Below are 25,959 nucleotides of genomic sequence, written 5' to 3' on the forward strand. Positions count from 1 at the left end.
TGCTGGATACAAGTCTCTTATCAGATATATGATTTGCAAATATTTCCCATTCTATGGGTTGTTGTTTACTTTCTTGATAGTATCTTTTGCTTCACAAAAATGTATATATTTTAAATCCAGTTTGTTTGTTTACTTTTTTTTTTTTGCTTGTGTTTTTCATGTTGTCTTTAAGAAAGTATTGCCAAATACAATGTCATGAAGAGTCACCTCTTATCTTTTAACAGTTTTATAAGTTTAGTTATTACATTTTGGTCTATGTTCCATGTCAAGTTAATATTTGTATTTGGTGTTAGGTAGGGGTCCAACTTCATTCTTCTTTTTTGCTTTGTAATCAGTATATTAAGGAGACACTCATACATTTCAAGAATTTTATTCTGATACCCAGATTTTTAAGCCTGTGAATATGACTTTTAAACAGACAACTAAAGCTATGCATCAGAATTTGCTATCCTACTAACATTAAATTATAGTTACTTCAGAGCATAACGTAAATGGTTTAAAGTAAGCCTGTATCATACCTAAAAAACACCTTCCTATCTCATACATGCAAATTACTTCTCATGTCTCCTCACTCCCAAGTTGCCCTGCTCCTGAAGTCACTACTCTAAAGCTTATTATGGTCCAAAGAGAAGGGGGAAAAAAGTATAACCAGGATTGAGATATATATATAGATATACATATATCTATATATATATGTGATATGTTTATATGATATCTATCTATCTCAATAGATAGATAAATAGATATAAAAAAAAAGATAGGGGTGCCTAGGTACTCAAGTGCATATTCCAACAAAGTTTATTAATTTGATAGCATATTTATATACACTTTTATCAGTTTCCTGTTGTTCTGTGGCCTACTCTTAATACTAAAACAGTATTGATTTGTTACAAACACAGATGCATACTGAAGTTGCCAAGATGTGAGATATTTTAAAAGTCATTTTTACAAGTATTAAACTTACCTTGCACACTCAAGTCACCCTACATAGAGGGCAAAGTCAGAGCTTTCATATTTGAGTTGATCCTTCATCTAAGTTTTAAAACACTACTGTAGTTGAATATTAAAAACAATAGCGAATAGTGAGCTATGATTCTAGTCCTTCCCTCATTCACTACCATGTATAAAATGGCAACAGTGTTGCTCACTGGCCTTGTAAAGAGATCTGATCCTGAATACCACCCTGTGGGTGATTCTCATTGTCCTCAGATGCTTCTTCACTGTAATGGCTCCATCTTTCCCGATTTGGATCAAAGTCCACCGGTCCTACCTGGTCCATTTCACCAGTCTCTTCCATTTCCTCCCTCTCAGGGAGGAGTTTTTCCAGCAAAGAGAGTTTGTCCGGAGGGAGACAGCCATTCCTAGGAAAGGTTACCTGAAATTTGATGATTAGCCAACTCTTTTCCCATGGTCTATGATAAACTGGCATGCCTTCATTCACACACTCTTGATATCCCCATGCTTGACAATCTGACCTAGAGGAGAGGTGAGCAGTATGGCTCCATTGTCAAGAGTAGATATTGGCTTCTGAAAGCTGCACTGTGCTTCTACCAGCTGTATGTCTGCACACATGGTAAAGTCTTCTCCTTGCCAGGTAAAAACAGCATAGTCCTTCTGATCTAAAACAATGATAATATCAGTCCTGGTTATTGTCTCCTTCACCATAGAATGTTATCTTCTGGCCATCTTTCATGCCTTTGTCAATATGAACTTCTAGAATCTTCTCTCCAACTATCTTCCTTCCATTGCAACTTTTACATCTACCTTTAGGACTGATCGGTTCCGCATGGCCCTGACACACCATGCACACAGACTGAGTTTGCTGAATCATTCCAGGTCCTCTCTGATGAATTCTTTACTTGCGTTCCAGTACCTCAGCTCCTGGGACAGCATTCTTCTACCCCTCCTTCCTTACCACCTTGGCCTTCGCATTTGGCACGAATCACATTCAAGTTTTCTTGTTGTACCATCATATAAATAAATCTTCTAGTTACTGAGAGCTAATCACAACATTTTTACCTCTTCTTTCTCTCTGCATCCTTCCTCTGTCCCTCTCTGCCAGCAACCCCCATGCCCTGTCTCTCAAATAAATAAATAAAATCTTTAAAAATAAATAAATAAATAAATAAATATCATTAGAAAAGGCTTATAATAATTTAGAAGACTTCCCACCTCTGCTCCTTTCAGAAACACTCCCAGACTAAGCTATTGTCATCATTTTATCCACTGCTTCTGGTATTGATGTTCATATTTTAAAACAATATACTTAAACCAAGTGACTTCGTATGGTAGTAGTAGAAGGTATACTTCCTTTATGCCATTAACCTCCAACACACAAATTCATCCCCATATCCTCCCAATATAAATATATTACATTTTTAAATAAAATCATCAGTGTTTTGATCAATGATTATATAAATATTATTCACTGCAGAACCAAATGGTGTACTATGATTTTTTCCCTTCTTGAGCAACTTTTCACTTTGCATTATTTCTTCTCCTTCTTAACTTACTCTGTTACTTTTCCTGGAGCACTTTCTCAGTTGCCTCCTGAGAGATTATACCTGGCAAGTACAATGTTTGATTCCTTACATTTGATGATAGGTTGGCTAGAAATAGAATTCCAGATTAAAAATAGTACTCTCTGAAAATTTTGATGGCTTTCCGTGCTGTAATTGAGAATGTGAAAATGACACAATTTTATTCATATTTTGAAAGTTATTGTACTTTCATTGCCTGGAAGCTTTTAAGATCTTCTCTTCATGCTTGTTGGTTTTCAATTTCTTGACAATGTGTTTAATGCACAGGAAGTAGGAGGCAGAGGTGTTCTCTCCATCTTCTGGTTTTTAGCCCCGCATATTGTACTTCGTATTTCAAGTTCAGACCCTCTCTGACTTAGTATTTCTATTTATTTATTTATTTATTTATTTTAAAAAGATTTATTGATTTATAAGTCAACAAGAGAGAAAGAGAGCTAGAGTGGCGGGGGTGGGAAAGGGGCAAAGAATCCTAAGCAGACTCTGTGCTGAAGTCAGAGCTTGACTTGGGGCTTGATCCAATGATTCTAAGATCACGACCTGAGCAGAAACCAAGAGGTGGTGGTTTACTTAACTGCATGACCCAGGTACCCCTGATTCAGTTTTTAGAGAAGAAGGCTCAGAATTATTATATTTCCCCCAAATTCATTGCAATTTACCCACATAAATGCTCAGCTGACAAATATGTCTTCTCAAACTGCCTAAAATTATCTGAATCAGTAGATATTGAATAACTAAAAATAAGCATAATCTACAGATTTTGGAAGTTTCATTATGCATTTCTACTTCATGTATCTAATTTAATTATGGTTAATACAAGGACTCTTTATTTCTATTAAAGTCAGAAATAATGAAAAAAATTATTCCCAATTTCCTGACTACTGTATCCATATAATTTTTACTGTGCAAAGTCTTTAGTGTAGAAATTTATTGAAGCCTTTCACATCAATAGGAATGTATAGATAATTCAGGAAATAATTGTGATACATATTGAAAACATAATAAAGGAAATATTCTATAATAAGTAAAGTTATAAAATATTCAATAAAATATGTAAGGAAATTATTTTATTAATGAGAAAAATATATTTAAAAATCCACTGAATGCCCATATCCCAAAATAAATTCCAGATGAATAGAAAAAAATTCCACGGAGAAAATGCATGTATGTATCTATTCAACTGAGTTTAGAAGGGGAAAGAGCTTCTAAGCATGAAAAGCCTGGAAAAAATTTAGGAGGGAATTGATTGAAAGATTTGATCACATGAAAATTTAATTTTTTATTAAAAAACCATTAATATAGTAAGAGACTAATTATAAACTGCATAGAAAATGTTGGTAAGAAATATATAGCATAGAGTTAATAGCCTTCACATTTAAAGAGTTCTTATAAATTGGTTAGAAAAAAACATTAAAAGCCATAGCAAAATGGGCAAGGACATGAATAGTTAATTCCCCCAACTGAAAAATGTAACCAACAAACATGTGAAGTATCCTACTAATAATCAGTGGGATGGAAATTAAAACTAACCTGACACCTTTAGAATGAAACCAGACTGCTAACACTCAGTGCCACCAGGGCTATTGTGGGGTGGATGCTCTCTGGTACAACAGTGGGCAAACCTGCCTTTCCTTATATGCAGTTTAGAATTATGGCCTCTGTGTTTATGCCTTGAATTTCATTATCCCAGTCCTGGAATCCCATCTTAAAATAGAAGATAGGCACAAAATGTCTGCCTCAGAGAAACAGAGAGTGGTGCGGTAATTACCAGGGGTTGATGGGTAGAGGAAATGAGGAAATATAGGCCAAAGGGAACAAACTTCCAGTTATAAAATTAACAAGTTCTGAGAATCTAATGTACAGCATAGTAATTATAGCTGACAATACTGTATCACATACTTGAAAGATGCCAAGAGTGTAGATCTTAAATGTTCTCACCATAAAAAAGAAATGGTAATTATATGACAGAAGGGAAGTGTTAGCTAATGCTATCGTGGTAATCATTTTGCAGTGTGTAAATGTTTCAAATCAACATGTTGTACACCTTAAATTTATGCAGTGTTATGTGTCAGTTATATCTCAGTAAATCTGGGGGAAAATTAAAGATAGGGTCAGATATTTATATACTTCACTATTTAAAACATTCAAAAAAGTAGAAACAAATACAATTCCAACAGCAGTGTAATAGTTAAAGAAAGTATGCCATAGCTATATGGTGAAACATTATTTAGCTTTTGACAATCTTGTTCTAAAAAATATTTAATGATATAAGAGCTATTTATAATGAAGATTAAATATAAAGGAATAGAAACCTGCTTTTTACGCAAGCAAGTTTCATTTTTTTAAAAAAGATTTTACTTGTTTATATGGGAGAGGGAAGGAGCGGTGGGAAGGGCAGGGGGGAGAGGGATAATAAGCAGGCTCCCTACTGAGCAGGGAGCCTGATGAGGGACTGGATCCCAGGACCCTGAGATCATGACCTGAGCCAAGGCAAATGCTTAACCAGCTAAGCCACCAGGCACCCCTAGGCAAACAATTTTCTAAAAACTTTATATTCATGAATTAATTTAAAATGCTAGAATATAGTTTACCAAAATGTTAATAATGATTATCTCTCCTGGGTATGAATATGAGTAATTTTATTTTCACACTAATCCTTTTGTATATTTTTAAATTCTCATAATACACACACTATTTATGTAACAGAAAAAAATAATTAAAAACTTGTTTTCTTCAAAGTAACCCTTGTATAAGAATCTTCAGAATTGTTTTACAAGATTATACCAATATTGTCCTAATTTGTTATGATTAACTAGTTTAGATATCCTCTCCTTTCTTACAGCTTTCATGAGCTTTGTCATAGTCATAAAACATTTTAGAGTTTATAGTCTTATTTTTTGAAGATAAGGGGGTGACTTTTCATTCTAAATGCTTTGGATTTTTTTTTTTTTTAGTATAGTTGGCACATAACAGTACATTAGTTTCAGGTGTACAACTTCGTGATTTGTCAAGTTTATACATTATTCTGTGTTCACCATAAGTAGAGCTACCATCTGTCTCATTACATCACCATTACAATATCATTGACTATATTCCTTATGCTCTGCTTTTTATTCACATGACTTACTCATTCCATAACAAGAGGGCTGTATTTCCCTTTCTCCCTCACCTATTTTGCCCAATTCCTCACTGGCAACCATCAGTTTGTTCTCTGTATTTATAGTTCTGATTCTGTTTTCGTTTATTTACTCATTTTCTTTAGATTCCATTTATGAGTGGAATCATATAGTATTTATCTTTCTCTGTCTTATTTCACCTAACATAATACCCTCTAGATCCATCCATGTTGTTGCAAATGTCATAATCTCATTCTTTATGGCTGTGTAATATTCCATTGTATACATATACCGCATTTGCCTTGTCCATTCATCTATTGATGAACACTTAGGTTGTTTCCATGTCTTAGCTATTGTACATAATGCTGCCATAAACATAGGGTTGCATATATCTTTAGTTACTGTTTCCATTGTCCCTGAGTAAATAGTGGAATTATTGGATAACATGGTATTTATATTTGTAACTTTTTGAGGAATCTCCAAACTGTTTTCTGCAGTGGCTATATAGTTTATATTCCTACCAACGGTGGACAGGGGTTCCTTTTTCTCCATATCCTTATCAATACTTGTTGTTTCTTATCTTCTTGATTTTAGCCATTCTAATAGGTTGAGGTGAAACCTCATTGTGGCTTTGATTTGTGCTTCCCTGGTGATGAGTGATGTTGAGCATCTTTTCAAGTTTCTGTTGACCATCTGTCTGTCTTCTTTGGGAAAGTATCTATTCAGGTCCTCTGACCATTTTTTAATCAGATTGTTTGGTTTTTGTTTTTGGTTTTTTGGTTTTTTGGGTTTGTTGTGTTTTTTTGGTTTTGGGTTTTTTTTTTTTTTTTTTTTTTGGTATTCAGTTGTATCTGTTCTTAATATATTTTGGATGATAACTCCTTATTGGATTTATCATTTACAAATATCTTCTCCCATTCAGTAGGTTGTCTTTTTGCTTTCTTGATGTTTTCCTAAGTTGTGCAAAAGCTTTTTATTTTGCTAGTCCCAATAGTTTATTTTTGCTTTTCCCCCCTTACTTTAGAAGATATATCTAGAAAAGTGTTGCTATAGCTGACATCAGAGAAATTACTGCCTGTGTTCCCTTCTTGGATTTTTATGGTTTCAGGGCTCATGTTTAGGTCTTTCATCCATTTTGAGTTTATTTTTCCGTATGGTGTTAGAAAGTAGTCCAGTTTCATTCTTTTGTATGTAACTGACCAGTTTTCTCAGAACCATTTATAGAAAAGTCCATCTTTTCCTCATTGTGTATTCTTGCCTCCTTTGCCATAGATTAGTATATGTGCTGCCTAAATGAGCATTCCTTTGCCATAGATTAATTGACACTGTAAATGTGGGCTTAGTTTTGGGGTTTCTATTCTGTTCCGTTGATCCATGTGTCTTTTTTTTTGCTAGGACCATACTTTTTGATTGATACAGCTTTGTAGTATATTTTGAAATGTAAAATTGGGATACCTTCAGTTTTGTACTTTTTCAAGATTGCTTTGACTGTTTGGGATCTTTTGTGGTTCCACACAAATTTTAGTATTATTTAATCTAGTATTGTGAAAAAGTGCTATTGGTATTTTGACAGAGATTACATTGAATCTGTAGATTACTTTGGATAATATGGACATTTGACAATGTTGATTTTTCCAATCCATAAGCATGGAATATCTTTCCATTTATTTCGGTCATCTTCAATTTCTTTCATCAGTGTTTCATAGGTTTTGGAGTATAGGTCTTTCACCTCTTTTATTTATTCCTAGGTATTTTATTACTTTTGGTGTGATTGTAAATGGTGTGTGTGCGTGTGTATGTTTTAATTCCCCTTTCTACGACTTCATTGTTAGTGTATAGAAACATTACCAATCTTTGGGTATTAATTTTGTATTCAGCCACTTTGCTGAAATTGTTTATTACTTCTAGTAGTTTTTTTTATGTCTTTAGGATTTTCTGTGAATAGGATCTTGTCATCTGCAGATAGTGACAGTTTAACTTATTTACCAATATGGATGCCTCTTATTTTTTTTTCTTGTCTGATTGCTGTGGCTAGGACTTCTAGTACCATGTTGAATAAAAGTGGTGAGAGTGGAGGGATTTTGAAAAGGCCCCTTTCTTTTTTTCCTTTATTTTTTTAAAGATCTTTATTTATGTATTTGACAGACAGAGATCACAAGCAGGCAGAGAGGGAGGCAGAGAGAGAGAGGAGGAAGCAGGCTCCCCACTTGAGCAGAGAGCCCAATTCAGGGATCGATCCCAGGACCCCAAGACCACGACCCAAGCTGAAGGCAGAGGCTCTAACCCAGTGAGCCACCCAGGCACCCCCAAAAATCCCCTTTCATGTTTCTGCAGATACTTTCTGAAATGACCAGTCAGAACACCATCATTATAATTCTTCACATTTTTTTCCACTCTTTTTATAGAGTTGAGCTCTTTTGATTTTGACCACAGTCCTGAAAAATAGGTAGTGCAAATTTTAAAGTCTTCTTTTAAAAAAAATAAGTACTTACATAAGGTCAACATAAACCACTGAGCTGTAGTGCTAACCCAAAATGTTTGTCCTGATTCCAGATTTACTGTTAGAAGTTATCCAAGACAATCAAGTTATATAATAGATTAAGAAAATGAGACATACAGAAGTTAAATGATATGCCCTAAGTCATGGAGAGAATGAATGCCAGACCTAAAATGCAATCTCCATTCTTTTTTTTCAATCTCCCTTCTTTTGTATCTGAAATTTGTACTCTTTTTGTTAGTCCACTCAGAAGTGGTACCTAAATACTTTGCATTAGTGTTTTAACAAATATGCAGACTCTTTAATTCACTCTCCAGTAGATAACATAATTTTTACTAAGGTGTTCTTTGGAATTGATGAACGATATTATCAGTTTTGTCCTTGTCTTGCCTAAGGATGCCTCTGAGGCAAATTAACACAAGGCTTACTTAGTAAAAAGGTGTTTAAAAGAGTAGAGTCACCCAAGTACATTTCTTTGATGAATTTTAGTGATTTAAAAAGGGGATATGAAAACTATTTTTACTGTGAAGTTTTGGATGGCATTTCTGGGATATAAATGGTTTTAAAAAACTCTGGAAGGTATTAAATGGTAACAACATTTTGCAGTGGCCAAGCAAATGCATTAGCTTAATTACTTTCCTTGTTCTTACTGCTAACTGATTTGATTTCTGAGATAAACCTTGCCTATAATAATGTTTATCTTGACCATTTACTATTATCATACAATCATCTCTTTCAAAATGTTTCTTATGTGATAGTTTACTCATTAGTTATTAAAGCATTTAACATTATATAATAAGCATAACACAGACTAATCATCTGTGTATTCCACAGACATTTGCTGCGAGGCTACCATGTGTCAAGCTCTGAGTACCAATATAGAAAAAAAAAAGGGGTAAAAATCCCTAGTCTAGGGTACATACAGCCTTGTTTAGAAGACACGGTTCATTGGGTTATGGACATTGGGGAGTGTATGTGCTATGGTGAGTGCTGTGAAGTGTGTAAGCCTATGATTTATAGACCTATACCCCAGGGCAAATATTACATTATATGTTAATAAAAAAATTAATAATAAAAAAGGTACATTCCAAATTAACCAAAAAAAATTTGCTGAACACCTATCCTCTGTCAACAGAGTCAGACTAAGGAATGTGAGCACTTAGAGCAGGCTAATACATGGGCACCTCCTCAGATTCATAATCCTTAAGGGCTTCTTGAATTATTTAGTGGAGGCAGAGATAACACGATCTTTTTAATAACAAAAGTTGTACATGGTTTTTGTTGTTTTTAATCAAGGATCTATGAACCATGCACATTGTTGATAATGCTCATATGAAGCTATTTAGAAATTAGACAATAAAAAGTCCTTTATCTTGTCATATAACACTCCTCCTTTCAGTTTTAGAAACCTAGCATGTGAGTTGGGAGCTTTTGACAGATGTTTGGCGCCTGGATATAATCCTTCTTGATACATCAATCAGTCCAATCAGCCTTGCCTTATTCTAAAGTTCTCTGATCACTCCTGAGAAATTTGGCATTTCTGCTTCTTTTAATAGTTAATGAGAGCTATCCTTTTGCACAGTGACAAAACAAAACACGGTTTATCTGCTTGGGGGTGTCCTCCCTCCCTAGATCTGCTTTGTCGTTGATTTGCAAAGCAGAGAAAGATAAAAACTCTGCCAGTGATAAATGTTCGCCTCTTTCATGTTATCTGTCCTGTAACTATCAGTGCTTTTTCACCAAAATGATTATTCTTTATTGCAATGCAGCATCACATAGTAATTACTGAAGACACTGAGTGAGAATCAGAGTTCCAGCTACATTTGGCTGCATGCAGACAGTATCATCTGTGATTCTTGGTACCCTCGGCACCGCATGTTCTACTCGGAAGTGCTGTCCCAGGTCCTGAATGCGCAGCTCTATGGCCCCCACGTCTAGATTCCCTTGGGGCTCATCTGGGGCTGTCTGACTCACCAGCTGGCCTGCCTCCAGTGCCTGGTGGAAATGCAGGTGGATGATGTCAATCTTGGTCTTACCGTCCTGCGGTATCTGCTCGGCCTCCAGCCCCAGCTTCCAGTCCTTGGGGCTACCATCACTGTGTGTCTGGATCAGGTTTTCTGACCTCCACTTTACCTTCAGTTTGATGGCCAGATGAATGTAGACCATCTATGCATTGCCAGATTTCCACATGTGCAGGCAATAGTGGTCACACATCGAGACCCACATCTCTTCTGGGAACCTGGTGAATTTCTTTTGACATGTATAGGAAGACACTCCCAGAAATCACAAACAAAATTGTTGTGGAAAAATGATCCATTTCAGAAAAGAGGAAAGGGAGTTATGATCTTGGGCCTGGTGTCAAATCAAACTATCTCCAGTCAAATTCATAAGCTGTTGGCTGGGTTTCCATGCCTGAAATCTCTTTTCACACACTAAAATATCAAAATTAATTGTAGCAATAGAACACAAATGTATACTTTTAAAACTACTATGTATAAACACAAAGGTGTAAAATCTATATTGCAAATACCCTCTTGGGAGAAATTTTTTCTGCATGGGTTGGATCTAATGATCATTGTACAGAAAATGGCTTTTTTTCTAATAAGCCCAGACTTTTTTTTTCCTTTATCTTTTCCTTTCTTCTTCTTCTTTGTTTTTTTCACGGACCTTCAAATTGCATTCCAAGTTGGAATTATCCTTTGAAAAATTCCCATTACTGATTCAGTATGCCAAAGACCTCTGAAAGTCTCTGAATTGGGTAAGGAAGATCACTCATAGCATCTTTTTCAGTGATGCCTTGCTCACTTTTCAATGGAGATTAAACTGTTACAAACAATAAGCTTTCTTTTCAGTGCTTTCTGCTGAATTTTCTAGAAGAGTATTTTATGCTTTTAAATCAGTGTTTGTAATTCATCCCAGAAATCTAACTATAGACCAATGACTTCTCTCGTTAAAAAGATAAAAGCAGCCCCTTTTTTTAAAAATGACACTCAAACTTATATTTAATAACTGTCTTTTGCTTTATTCTGTTCACATGTGACCACTTCAAACCAACACTTGGTTTTCCTCTTTTGACTTTGCTCTTCTTTCACTACCTAGGTCAGTAGAGACTTTCTCCCAATAGTATATATACTTCATCAGGTAGGTATATGTCATTCCTCAAAGAGATCATGGCTTTCCAGCACAAGGACTGGGTCCTCCCCTTTGATTGTTCTGTCTGTGCTGGGGTTCTGCCAAGGTCCTGTCACCCCTGAGGTGTCCTTACACCAGAAATTCTAAGTAGGCTATATGTTATGTATAAATAAACAGAGAGGCTGCTTAGAGCCTAGGGTTGTGGGTAGTGAGGCAGCCTGTGTCTGGGTTCCATTACAATGAATGCTTTTCTTGATTAGTGATATCTGCCATGGCAGCACCTTCTAGACATGTCTAGAATGGGGACACTGGGGGGAGAGACTTCATACCAGCCACAGGCTCAGGCAGGTTCAAGGAGTACATTCCACCCTTGACTCAGGCGGCTGTTCTTGCTTCCCACACTTCATTGTCTCACACACTGTGTAGCTGAGGAGGCATTCTGAAGGCCGTGAAGGTACAAGGTGCTTCCCTAGACTCTGGAAGGGCCAGCATAAGCTCCAAGCTAGAGGGAGCTTGGAAGAACAACTCATGCAGGGCTCCATAAGAGTCTGCAACTTGCAGGCTGTGCTGGCCTCAGCTCCTTTTCCTTTGGGTCAGTTTCATCCTGACAAAGATAGCTGGCTGACCGATTCCTGGATAAATTTTAAAGAAAGAATCAAAGTTTTGGCAAGAGACTTCCATGCACAGGGGACAGGACATGAAGAATCTCGGGGGCATGAGAGAAGTCAAACATTCTGGAACCTGCGAGAACTACTACAGTACTCAGTTGCAGGGCGTGGTGAGAGATGAGCCTGGACACGTGAGCAGGGGCCAGATCCCAAACAACTTTTCAAGCCACGCTGAGGAATTTGACAGAATCCTTTAAGTGATAGAGAGCCACAGGAGGACTTCAAGCAATTTTCACAAGAAAACTGGCACAATGTGGAAGCTGGATTGGCATGGGGGTCAGTCTGGAGGGGGATTCCAATCAAGAGAGGATTGCAGTTTATCAGATGACAAAGTATTGAACCCTGAATTAAAACAGTGGCTGTGGAGATGGAGAAAAAGGATAAATGTGAGAGTGATTACTGGTTAGTGAACATTAATGCTGAAACTTGTTTTAAAGGGAAGGAAATATTTATACATTTGACAGTTGGAAAAAATGGTATGGCTTAGTAATAAAAGATGTAATTATAAAAAAGAGAGCAGGGGCATGTGGGTGGCTCAGTCAGTTGGACATCTGACTCTTGGTTTTGGCTCAGCTCAGGGTCTCATGGGTTGTGGGACCCAGCCCTGTGTCTGGCTCTGTGCTCAGCGGGGAGGCTACTTGAAGATTCTCTCCCTCTGCCCCTCTCCCATTTGCCCACATGCTGGTGCATGCATGCACTCTTTCTCAAATAAACAAATAAATCTTTTTTTAAAAGATTTTATTTATTTATTTGACAGGCAGAGATCACAAGTAGGCACAGGCAGTCAGAGAGAGAGGGAGGCAGGCTCCCTGCTGAGCAGAGAAGCCGATGCGGGGCTTGATCCCAGGACCCTGGGATCATGACCTGAGCCGAAGGCAGAGGCTTTAACCCACTGAACCACCCAGGAACCCCAACAAATAAATCTTTTTAAAAAATTATTAAAAATAAAAAGTAATTAAAAAGAGCAGTAAGAACTTTGAAAAACAAAAGCATTATGAAAACATACACAATTTTACCATTTTGTGATGGCCTAGGCATAGTTTGAGAGTTTAATATAAAAAAATTTCTCCCTGAAGTTATTCATTACTCCATTTCATATGTTTTAAGAATTTGGTATTTTTTGTTTTGTTATAATAAGGGTCAAGCTGCGTCCACAACCTAATGACATTTTGCTGATGTCATTTTGCTGATGAAGAGGGGGCAAGAATATTTTCAAGTGAACTGATTCCTTTGAATATCAAATTTACCAAATTCAGACCACCTCTCTCCTTTCCCATATTCCACATTTAGTAACATTTCCCATATTCCACATTTAGTAACATTTCCTGGTGGGTGATTAACATGAGATTGCTGATTAATGAATGACCTTCCAACTGTGAACGGACTAGGAGCAGTACCATATAACTCATTGGTAAAGTAGGAGAAAATGTTGGGAAAAGTAACCCACTACTGGGTTGCCCTGGGTTTAAAAATGACTCTTTAAGTACTTTGTGAGCAAAACGATTCATGAAATAAACAATACACTTGGGTAGGCATTGTAACAACTATATTAAACTCCTGTCTTACTCCGTTTTTGGAAACTGGATGACAGTATTGCACATTGCAAATGAATTGGGAACTGGAAAGCTTAGTGTTGATTCCTTCAAATGCTGAAGTCGTTATGGCGTGTGCCTTATGGGAGATATTTCTCTTTAATGAACTATGCCTGCTATTCCAGAAAGCTTGAAATCTATTTAGGTAGACAGACTATAAGTATCTGAAGAGTGAATATTAATATCTTTAAACAATAATTGCTATTATTAAGCCCTGTCTTCATGTAGGGATTCTGAATCCTAGAGTAATCAAAGAAGTTGGGCAAACTCAGCTAGCTCGTAAGTGCAGCTTACTGCGTGTAAACACTGGTCTTGCTCTTCTAGACACTGAGCTTCAACATCGTGCCTCCCCTGGATATGCACTAATTCTTAAATGGCTGGGGCACACAGCTGCTCTAGGAGTTCACTTAAAATTAGAATCTGGAATGTTCTTTCAAATTCATAACAATGGCTATTTCGAGCTCTGAATGTGATGATCATAATGAACTTTATTCATTTTGTGAAATCTACAAAGCTTTTAAATTATAGATCTTAACAGCCCAAAGGAATTTTAAAATTACTTATTTAATAGGGATTCTTGTTGGCAAACCTGCCTTAGAAATATCTGTATCTCCCAAGTAGATGAGAAGTACTTACTAGAAACTTGTTTGATAAATTTGGTCTACTCCTTGGAACAGGGAACAATGAGGATTTTTCTCGCCTCTTCTGAACAATTACTGCTCCTTAGAGGAAATTAAGTGGAAGTAGTGCCAACATAGTTATTAGCACCAGAAATTTGATAGGCGTGCCCCCAAAGGAAAGCTGTAAATTACACTGAAGTAATTCTGAGAATGATAAGGCTGTCACCATCTAACACAGCTGTTTATTTTTATACAAAAAGAAAAATATAGTATGGATTAAAAATGGGAAGACAATGCTTGGGACTTTAGATTCTGACTTACTGTGCTATTAACAGTTTTTGAGTATGTAGGATATATAAATCTATTTCTCTGTTAAGTATAAATTTGTGTTTATATATTTAGATATATTTATATTTATTTGTCATTATGTAAGTATAGATAGTCATAAAGTTTTTGAAATACATGCTGTAATTCTGTAGGCAGGCCACCATGAATTTTTTCATAGTTCTAAATATGTTCAAAGTAGGCTTGCCATTATTGACATTAGCTGCAGCCTGAGTGTGGGGCCGTCATCTCATGGTACAAAGCAGTAGAACTTGTGTTCTTGCTGGTCACCTGGATTCTGTTCTTTCTTTTCCCCAAGAGAAGATGTGAATATGCAGGCCCTTAAAATGATTAGCTATGTACCTACCAGAGGGTTGGGCACCTTTATATTAAAACGTTATCTAAGGGGTTTAAGGGTCTGTAAAGAAAGTCATGCATATGATAACTATCTTCAACATGTGTTTTTGTCCTTTGTGTCCCTCCAGTTTGGGTAGTGGTGTGGATGAGGTTGGCATCCAGTGCTCTTGTCTTTAGTAGAGATGAGGACTGCACAAGGGGTGGGGTGGGGACTTTGGAGCAAATGTCGCTCAGAGTTGGAAGGGGGCTGTGGTGAGCTGATCAGAAGCCAAGGGACTCACAGAGTACTGTGAGATAGGTCCAATCCAAGCCACAACCATGGCCTATGCTAATTTTTATACCTGAAATCAATATAACATGGTATGTTAACTATACTGGAATTAAAATTTAAAAGAGGGAGGAATGCTGTCTTTAAAGGCAAATCCATGGGGCACTGGGTGTGGCGCATAAACAATGAATCTCAGAACACTGAAAAAAAAATTAAATTAAAAAAAAATACTAAAGGCAGATCCCGTGGAGTTTCTGGCCACGTGGCCAAATTTCCAACTGGAAACAGAAAAGAAGTTTGTCCCAAAGGGGATTAAATAAAAGGGCTTAGCTGTAAAGGAAAGGGATGGAGTAGAGAGCCCAAGCCACAGGCCTCATGAATTTAAAGATCAGGCCCTGAAAGCAGGCTTTCCCTCTGAAAAGAGAGTGAAAGCTACCTTCAAATCTTTGAACCAGATCAAAGACAATTTAAATAATGGTTTTATATTAAATTTTACATTTTAATGGTTAAAAGCAAGAACCCTACACTCGGACTGCCTGAGTTTAATCAATCATGTGACATTAGGGAAATCACACAATAATTCTCTGTCCCAGAAAAATGGGAATAATACTGTTTACCTTGTAGACTTGTTGTCGAGATTAATTGAGCTAATTTATTTAGAGCTGTTACAATAGTACTTTGCAAAGGGTAGATTTCATTTCTTAATAGGTGTTAGAATAATAATAACAACACAACTATATGTATGTGTACATATACATGGTATATATGTGTTTATATTTACGTATATATATGTGTATTTAAATGTATATATAAAAATATATGTGTGTATGTCTGTATATACACACATATAAAAACAGATATAAACAGTATATATATATAAACATTTACCAGTCACATTATTGTTATTACTATTTTGACTTTTCCCAAGCAGAGGACTTCAGCTGATAACATTGGGCATTTGGTGTGTTTCTTAAGCCAGTTCCTACTTGCTGAGCCCTTGCTTCAAACATCAAATATTTTAGAACATGTAAAGCACAGGTATTCTGGTTTGGAATGGGGGTGCCTGCTGCCTCTCTCTCGGACTCCCATGGAAACCCCAAGATACCACCATGGAGCACTTTTTGAAAACTTGGAAAGAATCCTTGGCCTGGTATCAAGACCTTGAATCAGGTCCTCTCTGCCATTACCGGGCCATGTACCCTTCAGCATGTTCTCAATGGCCTCGGTTCCGTGATTTGGACACTGTAACGAGCTAGATGAGTTCAGTAGTTTTCACACTCTGCCACTCTAAGGCCCTGAGAGGTCTCAAGAAGTGTGTCCTAAGAAGTTTTGGGGAATGGGTGGCGAGGAACAAGTGTTTGAGCAGAGGGAACCCAAAGACTTCAAAAGCTAGGAAGAAAGGAATATACTGAGATTTCATGTATTTGTTTGAAGAATGAGTACTGCTGCTCAAGAAATTGTGACTAGATGATCAAAGGGCCTTCAGTGTCAGTTATTCCCTAGTCCCTCATGGAACCAAAGGAACAAAAATGAGAACACGGATGAAAGCAACAAGTACTGAATCTGACAAAACCGAGTGAGGGGCAAGCTATGTGGACTAGTCACAAGGTGCTGTGACAAGGCTGTTTCTGTACTTCTGATATTCAGGGAAAAGCCAAAACCTCTGTTGCCTGAGTTTTATCTAGATCCTTTGGTCTCATTGTGTTTATGGGAACAGAGACTGGCACGATGATAATTAAGTTTGTGGATCAATGAGAAATATCATAATAGGGATATTCTACACTTAGAATCAGAAGACAGCTAGAGTAAACAATTACATTGTTATGTTGTGGGACTTTCCTTGGTGGTTAGTGATTTTAGAAAATATGTTCCTGCCAAAGCAAATGTCAAATTACAAGTTTCCATTTACGATTGCCGCGTTGCTGCTACAGGTGTGTGTGAACTCAGAAGCTCTTGACTTGATAGAGAGTTGACAATGAAATGTGTTTAGGTCAGTCAGGTTTCCATGTGCCCTCTGGGCATAACACCTGTAATGGATTAGTGAGCCCGTAGGCCATGGTTATGGCTTGGATTGGACCCATGTTTAGTCCTCTTCATTGTCAGCTTGCTAAAAGCAAAGGAAAACCTAGAAACATATGTGAATATATGGTGTGGTAACGTCTGTTTATCAGTAATTTTGATAATGATTACTATGCAAAAACAAGGGCGGATTACCTTACAAACTTCATATGCAGTGTGAGATGAAGTCTTCCCAGTGACTTTTCTCTCTGATTCTGTCTCCCTTCCACCATTCGGAGCTCTCACTATCGTGCCATTGTGTGTGTGTGTGTGTGTGTGTGCGTGTGCGCGCACGTGCACGCGCCCGCGTGTGTTAAAGTGTAGTATTTTCTGTCTCTCTGCTGAAATTCTTTATCTTGGAGCGACATTACCCATTAACACTCCAGTGTGGCTTCGTTTGTCAGATTACGTTTGGAGCGTTGGGTCCTGGCAGCTGATGCCAATGATAGTAACAATTCAATGGGGGACTAGAAATGGGAAAGGTCTGCAGCGCAGAGGAGGAAAGGACATCCACAGAGAGACTGAAGTGGGGAATGTTGGGAGCCAGGAGGTCCTGTGGGCCTCACAAAGGATAAGCTGTTGACTGAAAGATACGCAAGTGGAGGGGGAAATGCAGAGGCCAAATTTTGCCCGCTGGTGACCTAGCACGGTGCCTTGTACATAATCCATCTTCAGTAAACGATGGCTAAGTCAAATTATTTTTTGTCCTCACGTGGTTTTGGTAGAACTCAAGTTGAGATTTAATGTGCTTTTGTTATTAAAAAGATTTGTGTATGGCTTATTTTTTTTAATGGATTTTCATAAAGAGGCATGATTTTCTCTTTTAAACTTGTTCAAACATTGCATTTTGTGCTGAAAAGTTCTTTTTGAGGAAACATATCTCAAACACAAGCCATAAGTAAGTCTTCCTTTAATAAAACTGTTCCTGTTATAGCCATTGAGTAATACATCCACTGCAAGCATGCTATTTTTTCACCAATAAATGTGCACAGCTCTGATTAGAAGAGGTGAAAGATACCCATCTACTTCAAATGGTGAGTTAGACCCTGTAGGGAGAAAGGGTATATTTTATTATGACAGGTTTGTAATTATGAAAGCTCTGAATGGCCCCATTTAAAAAAAATGCTTTTGAGAAAATGTAATTCTCTAACTTCTGTATGTATTATGGTGACTGTTCATTTCAGAAAAAAGTACATTCTGAGCACCTTTCTCCAGTGGTAACAGCATCATTGTTTCACAAAGCATTTTGTGTCGGTCTTCCAAGGAAGAAACTTTAAAAAACATCCTTTCCATACTTTTTTCTCCTACCCAGGATTTGCTCACATCTACTTTCGGAATAAGCCCACAAATGTTACAATATTTTTATAAAGGAAAACAGAAGATATTTCTCAACCCAGGGGTCTTCGTCTAGGCCTTAACTCTTGTTCATTTGTATCTCTGGTCAAATGCACTCATTTTTTAAAAGAGTGTATCTACATAAAAACATTTAAAAATGAGGTTTTTAAAAAAGCTTTAAAAATACAATTCAATTATCACCTAACTTATTACAAGATTTAATTTAACCTTTCCCATTCATTTTCAGGGCTACGGCGACACACAGGGGCCAGATCATTTTCAAAGATGCTTTAGCCCAGCAGCTGTGTGAACAAGGAGGTAAGTAAGAATCATCTCTGACTTCTCTGTGTTGGTCATGTCAAAATTATTCGTGGTAGGCCCAATGTTCTATGTACTGTGTTTCATTACTATTACTTGATCACAATGCTTTAAAAATGGAATTATTGATCCCTTCATATTCCTAAGAATTACATATTTAGTCATTGATAAATATCTGTAGACTTCTGAAAAGACTAAGTGTGAGCAAAATAAACCAAGAAAAAATTAATCTTTTTTTTTACTATTTTTTTTCTCAAACTAATTACATTTAGTAATTAATTCCATTAGTCCTGGAAATATAAATCTTAGAGTTTTAGAATTCTACAGAAATGTATCTGCTTAATTTACCACTTAAATTTCTTGCCAAATTTGTTGAAAATGTTTCTATTTATTGCTTTTAAACATGCCCTTGGGTTCAGTATTTATGTTCTTGTTTCAATTGTGTGCACCATTAATTTCAGATTTGTGAATAGATACTGTATCATTTTGGATACATTAACTAATGGACATTTAAGTAGTCACATTCAATGACTTCTACTTTGTGAGTGCCTCATACACATCCTAACTTTCACCTATACCAGACACAGATGCATATATGCACAGGTACACACATGTATGCATGCCATGAAAGGGTGGAAAACGGGAGCCACACCCCAACACAAAGTTGTTCACTTTGCTTCCTGGGCTTCTACCTGACTTCGTTTGTGTCTTCATTGTAGCACTTACTGCTTCACATAGAATTTTCCTCTGAAAAAAAAAAAGTGAATATTACCCATCAGAGACTGAGCTTCTCAAGTGTAAACTATATGCCTTTAGAGCTCTGTGGTTCCCTGGAACCTGGCATATGACTATTCAAAAAATGCTGATAGACTGAATACAAATTTTTCTCAGCCATTCATCTATTCATTGATTAAGCGTTTGACAATGAATACATTTCAAGCCAGTCTTTTTTTAATGTCATGCCATTTTCACCATCATCATAGGTCTAATATCCATTTTTATTTACACAGCAATATTTTGGGGAAATTTGTTAGCTTAAGAATTACATTTTTTAATTTAAAGGAAATTTCTGTTAAAAAGAATCTAATGGGCCTAGGAAAGAAATGAGGGAAAATTATATTGGTTTTTGAAAGGCCTAAAAAAATACCATTCATTATTGGTAGTAATACATACATCCTCAATATGGCTTTACCTAGGTAATGTGGTACTGGACAGTTATTACTGGTAAACTTCTGATTGCTTACATATATAACTCTTGAATCAGAAAACCTCATTCTGATTATAGTTTCAAATATATTATCAGGGTTCTTGGGTTGAGTAGATTTTTACTGTAACTTTTGTGAATGCAAAACTGTGGTAGCCTTTGTAGTAAGCTCAAGATATCTATCACAACACAGATCTTTTTCTAGACTGAAAAAGTTCACAATATTGAAAATGTAGAACACTGTATAACACAGTGAACATTAATATTCTGAAAAATGCATAGTTTAGAAAAAGATGTGTCTAATTTTATTAACATTTAACATTGTTTAAAAGCTGATCTCTTTTAGGCGTTGGATTTTTGAGTCTTTTCTTTCGTAAATGAATTGTTGGAATTGGCTTCACTTAAAATGAAAAGAAAAAGATAAGAAAAACCAGTGGGAAAAAAATTCTCAACCAGTGGGTTAAAAAAAGAAGAAGAAGAAAAAAGCCTTATATAGTCAGATTGCACACGAATATGATTTACACAGTGGTAGATGTGCATATTATTAAAAGTACTATTCAGCCCAGGACCAAAGCAAAACACTGAGCTTTCCAACAGCACCTAATCAATTGAAATCATATCAATCCATCCAAGATAGGGTGGAAAGAATACTAACAAGAGTGATGGCTTCCTGCTGTCAAGAATAATAAGGGAAATAATTGGTGCTATAAACCACAGATCTATTTTGGACCTATCTACTTTTAATTAGAACATTAATTATCTCCTTAAATAAAATAACATAAATTTAACGTGTTATAATTTCTTATGCATTGGATGGAGAGTATTTAATGCATTTATGAGAGAGGAAAAAATGACAATCAGTATATACCAAAGCATAATGCCTTTCAATTACAACATAGTCAGTAGGTTTGTTGATTTTAATTAAATGAAACAATTTAAACAAAGCAAATTTTGCTTTGTGGAGCTTGGGAACAGCTATTATTATAAGACTGTATTGGTGGCTAAGCATATTGACAAAGTAAAAGGATCAGAAAACATACTAGTCTTGGATGGTCTGTCGTCTCAATCCTTTTCCTTAGAAGACATTCGCTGAAGGATTTTATTCTGTAAACGTTTATCTAACACCTCCAACACCCTGTCTTTGCTCACAATGCTAAATATGACTATAAAAGTAAAGAAAGACCCATTTCTGTTCCCGAGGGGGTGGGGTATAAATGGCAGATCAGCTAGGTTTGCCAGGGGGCTTTAGGAAAGGCTCCCCAGGGAGCAAGTCCTGAAGGGTCAGCAGCAGTTTAAGAAAAAAAGGAAAGGAATTCCATCTATCTCCTTCTCAATTCTACTGACCCACCTTGGATCAAACCCCATCATCTCCTTGGGGATTTGCTTCATAGCCGCCTCTTGGAATTTCTGGCTCCCACTTCCCAACACCTTAAGCAGGGCTGCAATAATGAGCTTTCTAAGATGGAAACATGATCTATCATGTCCCTTCTGAAAACCCTTCAGTATCTCAATTGGAGGCAATAGTTCATCTTCAAGGTAAAAATCTCTACTGCTTATCACAGCATACAAAGAAAGTCCCTTACAATGTGGCTTCAATTTGCCTCCACCACCTCATTACATTTTTTTTTAAGATTTAATGTATTTATTTGAGAGAGAGAGAGAGAGGGAGGGAGGGAGAGAGAGAGGGAGTGAGAGAGAGAGAGAGAACCTGAACAGACTCCATGCTGCGTGTATTGGGTCTCCCAATGCTGGGTCCCCCAATAATGGGTCCATGATTAAAGGAGCACGACTGATACAAAGCCAAGGTCAAGCAAAGCTTTATTTCACGCCAAGCATCAAGAATCAAACTGACCATCAAACAGAACAGTCGGGGCCACCCCTTACAGAGAGGGCGACCCCTCCCTGCCTCACAAAGTAAATTTTATAGAGCAAAGGCCATGTGGTTGGGCCTGGCCACGCACAGGTGGCCAATGAAATTGTAACACACAGAGAAAACTGCACAGTCATGCTAGGTCACAAATAAGTGACCAATTGAATTACAATTTACCCTAGAAGATTTTTTTTTTAAAGATTTTATTTATTTATTTGTGAGAGAGAGACAGTTAGAGAGAGAATGAGCGAGGAGAAGGTCAGAGGGAGAAGCAGACTCCCCATGCAGCTGGGAGCCTGATGTGGGATTCGATCCTGGGACTCTGGGATCATGACGAGCCGAAGGCAGTCATCCAACCAACTGAGCCACCCAGGCATCCCTACCCTAGAAGATATTTGAACTAGCTTATCACGTTGGTCAGAATTGGTGCCTAAATGGGGGGGGGGGCACATCCTTGGTAGCTAAGGAGACAGTATGTGCACTTTACTGATTGGATGTCTCCACCTGACCTGACTCATCCCTGAATTTGGGCTGTTATCTCGACCTGACCTGACCCACCTTTGTATTTGGGCTTTGTTACCTGGGACTGGTTTCCCCGACTTGCTTTTAAGTAAGTTCCCCTGTGGGATGGGGGGTGGGCAGGGTCAATTTAAGTTTTACTGCATAAACAACAAAATGGCCGTTCAACCGGGTGGGGCCGCTCTGGCTGAGCAGACCCTTACAGAGTACAGAGCCCGACAGAGGGCTCAAACCCATGACCATGAGATCACGACTGAATGGAAACGGAGAATCAGATACTTAACCAACTGAACCACCCAGGTGCCCCTCTCTGCCTCATTTCTTGTCATCCTATTGGTTCTACCTTAAAATTCCCAGAATGTACCTCATTCCATCACCCTCATAGTATTTACACACACTATGCCTCCCGTTTTCTTGGGCTGGACTACCTTTATGTGGCTTGTCTGGGTCACTCAGGCTTTCAGACTCTGCTTGGGTATTGCCTCCTCTTGACAAAAAAAACATCTCTGATCTCCCTCAGGCTCCTCCTGAAGCTGATCCTGGAGTCTCATACATGGTTACATAACCCTTGGACCTACCTCTAAAGGCACAATAATACTACAAATGAAAACACTCTCAGCACTGTTAAATGCCAGACTCTATTCTCCCCATTCATTCTACACACATGGCTTCATTTCATCTTTACAGCAACCTTCTAAGGAAGGAACTGCTCTGACCTCCACTTTAAAGATGACGAAACAAAGACACAGTGAGGATAACTTGCTTAAGGTCACACAGCTAGGAATTGGCAGAGCTGGGACGGGAGCTCGGGCCGTTTGGCTAGTAGCCCATGATATTGACCCTCATGTGACACCGCCTTTCCAATGAAGCACTTACTTCAGCATGCACTCATTTAACTTGACAACCATTTAATGCATGTTCTAATAAGAACGTGATCACAGGTACCTCATCTGCCATCAGATACAGGCTCCTTGTGGGCAGGGACTGTGCTTTTTTATTACCGAGTTGCTAAAGCCTCGCACAGTGGCTGTATGCACCCGGTAAATGTTTACTGAATGAATGAATGAATGAACAGTTGAATCAAACTGGTCTGATAGATGCGGGAAAGAAGAAGCTACCCGGCAGGTCATTACAGCTAAGCTGGGAAGGTGAGTGCGACAGGTTGTAAAGGGCCCTCTGTTTGCTCAGAGGTTTAAACCCTGTTCTGTGGGTAAGTGGGAAATAGGAGGGTGACATGAGCAGTCTGTGTCTTTGCAAGAAAGCTGGGGATGCCGTGTGGGATGGGTTGCAGAGATAGGAGTTGGACAAAGCTAAACACAGTAGTAGGCTGCTGTGTCACCCGGGTGAGAGCTAAATTTTAAGCTAAATGAAACCATTAGGCATCTGCCTTTGGCTCAGGTCATGATCCCAGGGTCCGGAGATGGAGCGCCACATCGGGCTCCCTGCTCAGTGGGGATCCTGCTTCTCCCTCTCCATCTGCTGCTCCCCCTGCTTATGTTCTCTCTCTCTGTCAAATAAATAAAATCTTTTCTCAAAAATTGGGGTCTTGGAGACTAGAAAGAAGGGGATATGATAGAGGGACTTCGGAGAAGATGTGATCATTGTAGGGAATAAGGGCAGGAAGAGGGTCCAGAGTGATTCTCTGGGCTGGCTTGTGGCCAGTAATGCCAGGGACTGAGAGAAGAAATGAAGAAACATTATAGGTGTTTGGAAGAGAAAATAAAGGACTGAACGTCAACACGTTGTCCCCGAGGAAGTTACTTTCCACCCTGCAGGACTCTCCCAAGAAACCTGCTGGGATGAGAGTCTCATCTGAGAACAGTCAGCATGCTGGTTTTTAGGATGGAATGTGCTCATCCAAGGATCTCCTTGGGAGAAGGGAGGAAGGGCCCCAGTGTGGAAGGCGGTGATGGTATAGGAGCAGGAAGAAAAAGGAGTTCTGGAGAAGGGACCAGCCTGGGAGACTGGGAGACTCAAGGAAGACATCTCAACATGGTAGAGGTGTTCAACAGGGACAAAGGCTTCTGAAATAACAGAGAGGTTGACGTCTGAGAAAAGCCTTTAAGATTTTGCAGTTAGAAGGTCATGGCGATTTGACTATAAACCATCGGCGATGGTTTCAGGAGAGGCTGGACCACCTGAAACGGCCTTGTAGTCTGGAAAGTTCTTGCCCAGGCTTTGGAGACATACAGGCAAGGGAAGAAAGATTACTGTGAACTGAGAAGTAAATGTGAAGCAGTGTTTAAAGTTGAGGCTTTGAAAAAATCGAGGATTAATGCGAAGGTGAGAGATAGGGCAAGTGGAGGAGAAAGCAGACTCAAGGGAAGGGTGAGCACCCTCTCTTTCCCTCGCACACCCCCTGGTAGAACCAGAACATATTTATGACCATCCAGTGCCTTGTAGCCAAAGACCACTAGGAGCACTCCTGGAATTGACAGGTTAGGGTTAGTGCTAGTTCCAGGATGGAGAAGGCACGCCATCCAGCCATGGGGCATCTCAATAAGAGGATGTTACCGAGGAATTACTATGACATTAGGGCCTCTATCTGATGACTTTGGCTAGGATTTGTGGAAGTGGGGCTTTGCTCTATGTTGGATGCTCTAACCAGGAATTCTGATTCGGGATCTCAATAAATCCTATCTGTAGGGAAGGCAGACTGGAGTGAGGGTAAGCTGTAATCGTTGAAAAGACAGAACAGTCACCACTGTTCACCAGAAGGGGACGCTTGGTGGACTGTGAGTTGGACAGTGTTCTGGGTGGGTCTGTGTTCGGGTATAATTACAAAGTGGCCCTGTGTCAGTCTTGACCCATCACGTTCCCAGAGTGGCGTTGTCTGCAGTTGATATTCTGTGAAATCATTTTTTTTAAGATTTTATTTTATTTAAGATTTTTTTTTTAAGATTTTGACATAGAGAGCACAAGCAAGGGGAGCAGCACATGGAGGGAGGGGGAGAAGCAGGCTCCCCACTGAGCGGAAAGTCCAACAAGGGACTTACTCCCAGGACCCTGGGATCATGACTCGAGCAGGAGGCAGACGCTTCACCAACTGAGCCACCCAGGCGCCCTGTGAAATCATTTCTGCTCATTGGGAGAACAGCAAGACCCAGCTGTGAGCGCCAGACCAGCTCCTGGATTCCAGGGGCTGCTTTTCCTTTCTTGAAGCCCAGGAGAGAGTGTTAGTACACAGTCATTTACTTCTGGATTCAGGCTTTGTCAGGATTTTGGAATGGATCCAAGCTCTGGGTAACCTTATTTTCAGAGCCTGGACACAGAGTACAGGCTCAGTTAATGATAAAGGGGGAGGGATCTTTCTGGAGCAAACTTTTATTCAAGGTCAGTCAGTGTGAAATCAAAAGTCTGAGCAAATAGATCAGTGTGGTCAGATTGTGGATGTTCAATTTTTTTTCTTGAAACTTAACTATATTTTCTAAAATTTTTTTATAGTGAACTTATATTATTTGGGTTATAAGGAAATAGCAGAAGTTTCTCTCCCCTTCCCTCAAATAACAAATATAGAGTTATATTTAACAAGGAGGAGGGACAA

The 25,959-nt window shown here is 38.3% G+C and overlaps 1 protein-coding gene and 1 pseudogene across 3 annotated transcripts in view; one reads left to right on the forward strand and one right to left on the reverse strand.

Annotated features, from left to right (window-relative positions):
• RELN (reelin) overlaps positions 1-25,959 on the forward strand; it is a 495,439-nt gene that overhangs the window by 182,349 nt on the left and 287,131 nt on the right. For all 3 annotated transcript variants that reach the window (XM_004739578.3, XM_004739579.3, XM_045089693.1), the window contains exon 4: positions 18,752-18,822. In XM_004739578.3, the coding sequence (XP_004739635.2) occupies positions 18,752-18,822 (71 nt within the window). The remainder of the gene's footprint in view (positions 1-18,751; positions 18,823-25,959) is intronic.
• Positions 1,145-10,316, reverse strand: LOC106006290 (annotated as a pseudogene).

The sequence above is a fragment of the Mustela putorius genome, unplaced genomic scaffold (genome assembly GCF_011764305.1).
Source record: "Mustela putorius furo isolate JIRA1106 unplaced genomic scaffold, ASM1176430v1.1 tig00003845_pilon_pilon_pilon, whole genome shotgun sequence".
Taxonomy (NCBI): Eukaryota; Metazoa; Chordata; class Mammalia; order Carnivora; family Mustelidae; genus Mustela; species Mustela putorius.